Source organism: Atta colombica, unplaced genomic scaffold (assembly GCF_001594045.1).
Source record: "Atta colombica isolate Treedump-2 unplaced genomic scaffold, Acol1.0 scaffold9, whole genome shotgun sequence".
NCBI lineage: Eukaryota > Metazoa > Arthropoda > Insecta > Hymenoptera > Formicidae > Atta > Atta colombica.
Window position 1 is genome coordinate 4,824,403 of NW_017259583.1, and position 11,932 is coordinate 4,836,334.

Consider the following 11,932-nt stretch of genomic DNA (forward strand, 5'->3'; position numbering starts at 1 on the left):
CTAGATATATTTCCGTAAAAAAATATTCGAAAGCTTATATATAAAATTCGTTTTTATAAATATACCAATACGTTTGCACTTTGTATCAAAAGGATAGTAATGATTTTAAAATTAATTTATAATGCGACAGATAATGCGAAACTCATAATTCCATAGCTTCTTTACATGCTGATTCTTCTGTCGTATCATTAATTTGTCTATGTATAAGAGCGGCAGTGTCTTTTGGTCTCAACATAATATTCCCTTTGTGATTATTGAAAAATTTACATTCATTTAAAAAGATATTTTTAAGAGACACACTGCTCAATTCGCTTCCCACGTCCACGCTTTCCGAACGAGTTATTTTCTCAGTTTCCATCACTACAGCATGTCCGCTCTCAATATTCTCGAAAGAGCATTTGGTTGCAGTAAAACGTGCATTGTCATTGAGCTAAAAAAGTGATATACATTCATTACAAACATTCCAAAAAGTTGTGTTGCCATCAAGATTAATGCAAAGTAATCACCCGTACACCCTCGGAGCAGTTTTCAAATTGACAATTATTCATAACAACTTCACCAGTTCCATAAATAATGATCGCTGTACCTAATTCTTGAAAAATTGTATTTTCAAGTACTAATTTCGCTCCTGGCATAACAACTGCACCCCATTTAGCACTACTATTTGCAGTGACATTAGAGACACGTATTCTAGAACCAGTTACAATTACAGTACAGTCTTTTCTGATAATTATGCCTGCCTGAAGTAATCCCAAGTCGATGCAGACATTCCTCAACAATATCTATTGAATTTCATAAATAAATCAATAATAGAAATTTCAGAAACATTGACAAATTTATTACTGAAGCATACCTCATTGCCAGAAAAATCAAATAGAGACGATGACATATTTGTGTCATGTGGAGAAATTATAGTGTTCTCTGTGTTAGAAATTCCTATAATTGTACCTCCTTCTTGTAATCCAGTGGAACCTTTAATCGAATAATTTCCTTCACCTAACAAAATAGTATCGCCTGTCTCAAATATCTCCATAACATCATCCAAATATCCACATATTCTGAAATATAAACAATGTAGAAATTATAATAATTTTTCAATCTTTCCTACAACTCTTTTTGCTTAATAAAATCGAAATGTACTTAATAGGTGCATCCTCAGGCAACATCGTTTGAATTTTGTTAGAAAGTTCCTGGAGTTCTTTCACAATGCCACCCAACCACACAAAATAATACACGCTTTTCCCATTTTCGTTATCGCTGCGCTTTTTTCTTCTGTTATATGATTGATTCTTCCCAAGCAATCCTCTCAACGAAGGATTTTCCAATAGGTCCATCTCTGCTTTAATCTGCTGAAGTCGAAAGTGGAGTTTCATCAAGGTACATGTTTCCTGTGCTAGCTCTTCAGGCATATCATCTTCCTGAAAATCTTCTGGTAACAAAGATTCACATGTTGAAATTTTCTTCTGTATCTCCTTTCCTTCACTGATTAATGACTTAATAATGTCACACGTTTCCTTATTGATAATTCCGTTATTCATGTCAAAGTACAATCTGATCCTACGCTCCAGATGTTGCTCCACCCAATCAATATCATCATCCTCGTCCTCATCCCATGGCATCCACAGGTAATTGTAGAAAAATCGTAGTCGATCCACGCAATGTGCAGTACCTACTATATCCAAGCTGTGGTTTTGCTGATCGATAGTAGGATACAACTCAACCAGTGACACTTCATGCTTCTCGGGTAGATGTATGTCATCTTGAACAGCTGTGATCTTCACTAAAGCGTTCAACATTGGGAAATCCATCCCCAATACCTCCACCTTCACAATCGTTGGATAACGAATACCATAGTTCTCGCATGTCATACGCGATATCTTCCACAACGCCTGCCAGCCGACCGGCTCAATGACGAGCTCCACGTCGCAGACCCATTCCGTTCGAATGCTCGAGGCGGGCACTATTCTCCCTTGTGCGGACAGTATGTTAGTATACTCCTCCAATCTCTCAGCGAGGGTTTTATCATGGAAGGTGTATATATGTGTATGCTCGCTCATTTTACATATATTCACACACGGTCCTATTTACGAAATTGTCCAGATGATTCCAGGTGATTCCAAGTCTCTAATGCGTGTATAGAGTATTGTGTTTCAAAATTATCACACCACGTTTTTCGAAAATCAGAAGCGACATCGAGGAGACGCCATCAAAAATGAACGTTCATATAATTAACAGCAGGCTCATTGATGGCTCGTTGGATAATAGTAGAATGCCGATTAATTATCGGTAACTAAGGAGTCAATTGTGTTTCTTTGAATTAAAAAATTATAAAAGTGAAAAGTATAAGAATGAGCATTTTCATGATGTAAAAATGTAATTTTGAACGGAAAGAACCGGAAATCTCCGACGTGGCTCCGAACTTCATGCTGCGCTTGCATATGATCGTATAACCTCAAACGTAGAAATTTTTACTTGTGTTAACCTTTCCGCATGGAAATGTTGATCGAACAGAATCAAGTTTAGCCCATATAAATTTCTTGTTCTCGAACTTTCGCTATCAATGATCATTGAATTACAGCCAGCGAATCAGAAGCATTATCGTGTCTATATTTATAACCCAATGGTTCTATTTATGTCACAGATGATTCGCCGAAAATAAACCTTCGCAAAACCTACGTCTGGATAGTTCCACATCGTCTATAATACAATGCACAAGCATTCCTGGATCATTTCCGAAAATGAGCACCAAATGAATTGCGAACTACGATTTTAATTATAGTGTCAAAGTTTTAGGAAATTGAATTGTTCACGTTACTCTTGGAAGCTCGTTTTAAAAACTTAGGTCTATCTCCCTCTGGATTAATTGTAAATTGTCAACAAACAAAAGGTGAGACATTCAAATTGAAATCTGTTTTTTCTTTTGATATTTCTTAATCTTTACTGAAACTTTTAGTATCAGCTTTCCATTACAAAATTTATTGTGACAATTGATTTTAATTTACGTATAGATGTTATACTAAAAATTGTATTATTATTAAACTATTATTGTCCGGAAAGTTCGTGCCGACTAACCTATATAATTTAATAAATATTAGGTGTAATAAAAAGAAATCCATTATTTTTCCATTCAATTTCATGCAAAAATAATGAATTTCTTTTTACTACATTTAATATATACTAAAATTTAAATCTTCTGCGTTTCAATTTTCCTTCAACATTGGCACGACTTTTCGGACAACCCAATATATATATATATATACACTAACACTACATGTGTATTTATATAATTTAGAATAATATGTTTCATAATTTGAAATAATTTTATATTGAAATAGTATTGGAATATAATGTTACTTTAAAATAATGTTGAAATAATGTTATATTTCAGTCTTATTTTTTTATAATTTTGAACTTGAAGAATGCTTTTATTTTAAAAATAATCTAATAACAAAAATTAATAAATCATGAAGAATCATATGTTCTTTTAACTTCAAATTATGTGTTTCTGTTACAAGTTAAAATATTTACAAAATTATGGAAAAAATTCATATATAAAGTAATATATATAAAATATCACAAATACAGAAGAATCTTTTCATAAAATTATTCTTTATATAACAATACGTTGAAATATTATACATTGCAATATCTTATATTTTTTATTATAGAGCATTTCTATCATGACAAAGACAGATGTGACTGCACAGGAGTGGAAAGAGAAGGGCAATGAAGAGTTTAACAAAGGCAATTGGTCTGAAGCTTTGAGTTACTACACAAATGCATTGAAATTAGTAGGCGAGGATAACGTTGAGAAAGCAGTGTACTATAAAAATCGAGCTGCTACTCATTTGAAACTACGCGATTACGAAAACGTAATTAAAGACTGCGACAATGCATTAAAGATATGTTTTAACGATCCCAAGGCATTGTTTCGTAGATGTCAAGCATTAGAAGCGTTAGAAAGATTTGAGGAGGCATATCGAGATGCAAGGAATATCATTTTATCTGATCCTAATAATAAAGTTATTCAGCCTATAGTGGCGCGCTTACATGAAATTGTACAAGAACGTCATAAGGAAAATTCACGTATTAGTGCCAAAGTAAATACATACATAATTATTATAAATTTTATTAATTTACTGGACATAATTTGATCTAGATAATATAACATTTTTTATATGTTATTTTTATATATTATGAATATATTAATACATTCTTGTTTTACTCAATGTTACATAATTTGGCTGATTTAAATTCTTTATTTTATAATTGTCGAGTAAATCTACATACATTGTATATAGATAAAAATTATATGAATATAATATTTTACAATTAATCTATATTATATTATAGATCATTATATTTAAGTACTCTTAATTTTGTTTTAGGTATCACAAATGCTGGATCTAGCGTTTAACATGAGCGTAGATAAAGAAAAACGTGAAACTGCTATGAATAATCTGCTTGTGCTCGCACGTGAGAGAGCTGGTACCGAGGAGATCTTTAAACAAAAAGGTGTATTCAAAATAGCAGAGCTTGTGAAAATTGAAAAGAGTGAAGAAGTAATCTGTAGCGCGATTCGTATTGTAGGCGAGTTATGCAAAAATAATATTAGTCGAACTGAATCTATTATAAAAGACCTTGGTGTGCCTTGGTATCTAAAAATGATGAACAGCACATCTACAGAGAGAGTCAACGCATCTCAATATTGTTTACAGGTAAATATTAGGAGACGCTAAATGTATAATTATACGTAACTAAATATTTATTGTATATATTTTGATTTCAGAATATACTAAACGCTTACAGTGGTATGGATAATAAACCCGATTCTAAACCTGATAAGGGTTTGTGTGAGGCGTATAAGAAAGAAATAGACACGATTCTGTCGTGTTTATTGTATAGTATAACGAATAGAACAATAACAGGCCTTACAAGAGATGCAATAATAGAACTTGTTATGCGTAACATTCATTATACTGCATTAGATTGGGCTGAACGATTGGTTGAGCTTCGCGGTTTGCAGAGATTGATGGAAGTGGCTAGTGAAATGGAAGAATGCAAATATGAATCCTCAATGAATATCACATCTTCCACGCGAACTATAATTAGTGTATGCTTAGCTAAAATATATGAAAACATGTACTATGATGCAGCTAAGGAGAAATTTAGCAACGCTATCGAGGAGTTTATTAAAGATAAATTGCTTTCGCCTGACATAGAATCGAAGGTACGAATTCTGTAATTTCTGATCTTTTCTATTTATTTTATTCCACAAAAGAAAAGAATATACATTCTTTAATATAGCCTCTTTGAACGATTTGAAATCTATTTTTATTTAAAGCAAAAATGTCTCAAAGAAGATTATCTTTTTAATTTTTAATATTATGTGTGTATATTTTAAGTTTTAGATTACAATATTATAACAAAAATTGAATCGATATTTATTGAAGAATATGATTGGTTTTTATCTATATTGTATTTTCTAAAGCTTAATTTATTAAAGATATTTTTTCTAATTTTTATTAAAATGAAATAAAACTATAACTAAGTATGTTTATTAAGAAAAGATAAATATTTCGAAGTTTAAAAATTTATTAATTATTATCGATTTTAGATACGTGTAGTAGTTGCGATAACAACTTTATTATTAGGCCCATTAGACGTTGGAAATGCAGTTGTGGCTAAAGAAGGGATTTTGGAAATGATCCTTGTTATGGCAGGAACAGATGATGTATTACAGCAAAAAGTGGCTTGCGAATGTATCGTGGCTGCTGCGACTAAAAAAGATAAGGCCAACGCGATTATAAGTCAAGGTGTAAATATATTGAAGAAGCTATACATGTCTAAAGATGATTCAATTCGGGTTCGAGCATTAGTGGGTTTGTGCAAGTTGGGTAGTTCTGGAGGCACGGATGCAACTATTAGACCATTTGCGGATGGAGCGACAAAGAAATTAGCCGAAGCTTGCAGACGATTCTTGATCAATCCCAAAAAAGATAAAGATATGAGAAAATGGGCTGTAGAAGGTCTGTCATATCTCACTTTCGATGCTGAGGTCAAAGAAAAGTTGATCGAAGATCAACAAGCCGTACAAGCAATGATTGAGCTCGCTAAAACTGGTGATCAATCGGTCCTCTACGGCGTGGTCACGACGTTGGTAAATTTATGCAACGCTTACGATAAACAAGAGCTCATACCTGAGATGATAGAATTGGCAAAGTTTGCGAAACATCATATTCCTGAGGAACATGAACTAGATGACATCGACTTCGTAAATAAAAGACTGTGTGCGTTAGCGAAGGCTGGTGTGACTAGCGCTCTAGTGAGTCTCGCCAAAACGGAGAGTCAGAACAGCAAGGAATTGATAGCCCGCGTTTTCAACGCGATATGTAGTCAACAGGAAGTGAGAGGAATGATCGTTCAACAAGGTGGCACGAAGGCTTTGCTACCGTTAGCGTTGGATGGCACAGATAAGGGAAAGAAGCAAGCCTCGCAAGCCTTGGCTCGTCTGGGAATCACGATAAATCCGGAAGTCGCGTTTCCCGGTCAAAGGATCATGGAAGTTGTTCGACCGTTCATAAATCTCCTGAACCCGGAGTGTTCCGCTCTCGAAAATTTCGAGAGTCTAATGGCTTTGTGTAATTTAGCTGGTGTGAACGACAGCGTGCGGAAACGTATATTGAAGGAGGGAGGATTCCAGAAGATCGAGGCTTATATGTATGAGGACCACGATATGTTGAGACGTGCGTCCACACAAGTTATAAATAATTTGATAATATGCGAGGACGTAATTCGATACTTCGAACACGAGAATGATCGAGTCAAGTATCTTGTGATATTGTGCGAGGATGAAGATGAAGATACTAGCATAGCAGCAGCTGGAGCTCTAGCGATGCTAACGTCTGCCAGCGAAAAGGCTTGCGAGAAAGTTTTTGACTCGAAAGATTGGCTGGAATCTCTGCGCTTTTTACTTGCTAATCCAAACAGTGACGTACAACACAGAGGTATTGTAATTGTGCTAAATATGATAAGAAGTACTAAAGACGTCGCTGCAAAACTCATCGAAACAGACATAATGGAACTGTTGATGGCATTGAGCAAAAACGATACTATGCAAAACGAGAAGATCAGGGAATTGGCATCTACTGCTTTAGAGGCTGCTGCGGAATGGAAACTGATCAAGAAAAATAATGAAGAAAACGAATCATCACAAAGCACTAGTGTAGAACATGTCGCTTAAGGAGATTGTATGTATGAACATTTAGATAATATTAATTAAGATCTAAATGTCATATATGTTCCTCTAAATGTCATATATTTTAGACCGAGTGCCTTAAACGATAAAATGAACGTTACAATGAAATTTTTGAAATATTGTCGTTTTAAACATATTCATGCGATTATATTCATATTTAGATATCTTTAAATATATCTCCGTACAATTACATTTGTTATATAAATTTGCCAAAGTGCAATTATTTTTTAAATATTATATATTATATAGGATCGTATATGTGATAACACAAACTATAGAAATCAATATCATTTTTTAAATATTTGTGTGAAATAATACATGCACGGAGATATTGTATATAAAGTTTTAGTAAATTAACTATAAATATATTAGCATGAAATCATAATTAGAATAGATAATCATTATCGCATCAAGTTATATAAGAATAATATATTTAAATACAATATTACATATTTATTTATAGATAATATCGTATATAATTATGTTATACACCAAAAATGTCATCCATTTAACAACAAGTACATTTACTTTAGTCCTTTATAAAAAAAATTAAATATATATTAGAAATTCTCTCAAAAAAACAATGAATTTTAAATAATAAATTTATTTGATTAATAATGTAAAGTGTGGATAAAATACCAGAAAGAAATGATCATCGATACAGATCATTTTTCATGACTTTTCTTTTCAATTTTAGTATTCATTATATTAAATCTCAAAAAATTATATATTATATATTTCAAAAAAAAAAATAAATTTTTTTGGACAATATAAGAAAATCTTTATTAAGAAAATTGTTAATTTTCAACAATTTTATTTAGTCCGAAAATTTATTTTAATAGAAAACTACAATTTACAAACAACAAATGTAATAAACTAAAACTGTAATTTTAACGAAATCATAACAATTTAAAAAAATGTTTCAAATATTTAAAAACGCATGCATTAACATATTTGAAATATGCATCAATATCATAAATTTAAAAATGGATGAGCCAATGCTTGCTCTGCGGTAATACGTGTTCTGAAATCTAAATCTAAAAGTTTCATCAAAAGATGATACGCCTCCTTTGGATATTCGATATCTGGCGGTACCTTAAAGTTTTATAATATTTTGAGATAAAAATAAAAATATTATATGCATCTGAAGCAACAAGGAGAAAAATTAGATATAAAAATTTAATTTTCGCGGCAATTTTAAAAGGCAATTCTATTTGACAATAAAATGAAATTATATCACGAATATTCTACGTCACAATAATTTTAATATTTTTTAACATATAACACTCAAAAAAGATTCAATCAATGATTATATTGCTTTCTCCTGCTATATTGCTTCATTAAATAAAAAAGATTACTTAAAATATAAACGAGATATACCTTATGTATACTATTTTGTATATCATATATCATACTTTTGTTTCTTTGTTTTAACTTTATGCACAAAGATTTAATATCCACGCCTGGCAAATTTTCACTAAAGATAACCTTTTTGCCTGAATTAAATAAAAAGAAAATAAATAACACATAAATAACAAACATAATACAAAAATTAATATAAAAAATTAGAAATTAAAGAAATGAGAAACAATTCGAATAAATAAAATCAGAAAAAACTCGAATAAATAAATCATTTGTCACAATCGCAGTATTTGTTAAAATACCTAATTTTTGTGCACACTTTTGTACTTGTTTAGAACCAAATATCGTTGTAATTTCTGCTAAAGCTGTACAGTCATCAGGTGAACGAAAAAACGATTGTGAACCACTAAGTATGCATAGCATTATCACACCACAAGCCCAGATATCAATCGCTGAAATTTTATATTTTCCTTTTAGTTTCTACAGATATTTAATTTCTAGAAATAGTTTTATGCATCGTGCAGTTCAGTATTAATATACCTGATGTTTGCATAACATATTTTAGTAAAACCTCTGGAGCACGAAACCCAGGCGTGCCCGCACGAGGTGCCTGCTGTTGCGGTTCTTTTAAACACATTACGCACACTTTAGGTTTTCCAAAACAGTTGCATTTATTATTCACGTTTCTCTTAACAGCATCAGATTGGAGGCTTACGTTATTCTAAAACAAATTATAACGAAAAATAAGAGAAATATGTAAATCATTTCAATATAACTCATAAAATGTTACTCCACTTCATTCGATCTCTTCCGCTTTGTCCCATGTGCTTCAATACTTTCTCCGCTTGTTCTCATATTTTTCTCCACATAATATTCTTGCGCAAGACCAAAATCCACTAACAAATATCTAAATAAAAAATTGTGTTAATCATTTTTCGAGATGTAGAAAAACAAAGTGCAAAGTTCCTTTTGCACAAGTTTACCTTTTATTTTTACGATCATAAAGAAAGTTACTAGGCTTTACATCCCTGTGTATGATATGAAATTTATGAACTCTTTTTAAAGCAATTAATAGTGCTCTCATATAATCCTTTGTTTCGTCAACAGTCATATCTTGGACGTATTCCTTGTCGTAATTATTACTGTGAGTATTTTTGATTTTACAAAATAAAGACTTGAATGTAAATTGCAAACTTACCGCGAACCTATCATGCCTCATGTATGGCATTACAAATACTACTGAACTACGATGCCTCAAACACAATTCTAATTCAACGATGTAATCTTTTCCTCTAAAATATTCAATATGTTCTCATTAGTGTTAACTAATATTTACAACAATGGTACATTGTTTCGGAGTAAAATTTATCCAACGTACCCTATCTGTTGCAAATACTGCAATTCGCGTCTGATTCTATCGGGATGGCAGGTAGGAATTAATTGTTTCAACGCAAATTTCTTACGTCCGTCGGAAGACTTTAGAGTAGCTAGAAAGACAGAGCTAAACGCACCTTTTCCAACTTTGTAATGCACGTTGAACAACTTATTCACTATCGGAATTGATGACGTAAGACTAGCACAGCTATCTGCTGGAATAATAATATATATCATTATTAAACTTGTATATATTTAAAAAACAAAATTAAAATATTTATTTTGCTAAGAATAATATCAATCTTCTGAATTTGATAAATCTGATGCCAAAATTGATTTGAATGCCAAAATCTATAATAAAGTTATAATACTAAGTCTGTAAGGTCAATTTAATTTATATTAATTAAAAGATATTAATTAATTTCAAAGAATTAAAATGATATAATTCGTATAAAAAAGAATGAATAAAGAATTAAGTTTATCCGAATACTAGTAATTCAAATTTATAGATTTAATATATAGAAAATTGAATTGTTTGACATTTTTGTATAAAATGATACAATAATAAGTATAAGAATTAAGATGTAATGATAAGATAAAAAATATATTGTATTTGAATTTAATAATAGTAAATATAAACATAATATAAACATAATTATATTTAGTTTATAATTATATAAGTTTACTACTACTAGTAAATTCAAACATAATAATGCATCTATTTTTTAACTTATTTCACAGAGAAAACTGAAATATTTTTATTTATCAGAATCATTATTCTATCATTATTATATCAGAATTAGGTGCTTTAATTACGTGCAGTAAGAGATATAGATGATATATGTAATATAATAAATCATTGCATTCTTGTTGTTTGCTAATATTTAGAAATGTGGGCATATATTTTAAATATTTTTATCTAAAACATAGTACTTGCATTTCAAGTGTATTTTATATTTCAGCAGAATACATGACAGTATTACGTATTTTGTATTTAAAATCAAAAGGTAGAAAATTTTTGTATTTTGTAATGTAAGTAATAATATTGATAGAAAATATTGATCCTAGTATTTGAAATACAAAATATTTTTATGTTTCATGTTTTAATGAAATATAAAATACAAAATATTTTCATGTATTTCACTGAAATACAAAATACAATTGTCTTACAAATATTATTTTTCAAATAAAAGTATTTCAAATACATTGCATCTCTGCTAATATTAAACCAAGATGAAATGATCACTGTTGAACTTCTTATTGGAAAACATTACATCTAATTTGTTATCCAAATAATCACTGCATAAAGAATCTAAGAATCTAAAGAATCTAGACCTATGTCAGCTCCAGAAAGTTCTGATTGAATAGAAGAGCTAAATTAAATAGAAGATTGATTCCAAATCATAAATATTTTCAAATCATAATAATTAAACGAATTTTAATTCTCATATTCAGTTCAATCCATAAATCATTTATAAATCAATTAACAATAAAATAATATGTACAAAATACTTGAAATACTGCACAAAATTGCTATTCATGACAAAGATACTTCAGAATTTATCTAAAAAAATAACAGAACCCAATAGTTTGCTTTTGTAAGTAACTGATAAAATAATAAAACTGCGTATATATTTATATAGCATAATGTAAATATATCTCTATAGCAAACAAAATAGCAATCTTTTTCAAGAGTAAGAATAATACCGTCATCACTGTCTTCTTGATATGAATTATTGGATTCCATCTTGTCTCCTATTTCTGGAATATTTTTAGTTCATGATATCAATCATATCAATATGTCATCAAACTCATTTTCTTCTACGTCTGTGTCATTCACTGTTAATGATTAATTACTTCTTACTTAATTATTAGCGTAATACAGCTGTGTGGTGTAACTTGAACATAACCTTAGAAATTGGCGCCATATTCATTATA

General features: G+C 30.5%; 3 protein-coding genes across 4 annotated transcripts; 1 reads left to right on the plus strand and 2 right to left on the minus strand.

Annotated features, from left to right (window-relative positions):
* Nucleotides 1-77: 77 nt before the first annotated feature.
* On the minus strand, nt 78-2,114 carry LOC108693479 (protein nessun dorma). The gene is made up of 4 exons (XM_018202461.1): nt 1,141-2,114; nt 854-1,058; nt 507-782; nt 78-430 (listed from the first exon to the last, which is right to left on the minus strand). The coding sequence occupies exons 1-4, from the start codon at nt 2,055-2,057 to the stop codon at nt 143-145; spliced, it is 1,686 nt and encodes a 561-aa protein (XP_018057950.1). The 5' UTR covers nt 2,058-2,114; the 3' UTR covers nt 78-142.
* Nucleotides 2,115-2,813: 699 nt separating this feature from the next.
* Nucleotides 2,814-7,243, plus strand: LOC108693284 (protein unc-45 homolog B). The gene is made up of 5 exons (XM_018202155.1): nt 2,814-2,887; nt 3,669-4,100; nt 4,389-4,718; nt 4,790-5,230; nt 5,618-7,243. Exons 2-5 carry the CDS (start codon nt 3,681-3,683, stop codon nt 7,241-7,243), a joined length of 2,817 nt encoding a protein of 938 aa, XP_018057644.1. The 5' UTR covers nt 2,814-2,887; nt 3,669-3,680.
* Nucleotides 7,244-8,064: 821 nt separating this feature from the next.
* On the minus strand, nt 8,065-11,932 carry LOC108693354 (cell division cycle 7-related protein kinase-like). 2 transcript variants are annotated; one of them, XM_018202247.1, is made up of 8 exons: nt 11,702-11,932; nt 9,999-10,206; nt 9,604-9,912; nt 9,416-9,527; nt 9,161-9,341; nt 8,923-9,072; nt 8,639-8,754; nt 8,065-8,353 (listed from the first exon to the last, which is right to left on the minus strand). In XM_018202247.1, the coding sequence occupies exons 1-8, from the start codon at nt 11,739-11,741 to the stop codon at nt 8,231-8,233; spliced, it is 1,239 nt and encodes a 412-aa protein (XP_018057736.1). In that variant the 5' UTR covers nt 11,742-11,932; the 3' UTR covers nt 8,065-8,230. The 2 variants fall into 2 exon arrangements, with proteins under 2 accessions (XP_018057736.1, XP_018057735.1); XM_018202246.1 differs by having other exon boundaries at nt 9,999-10,209.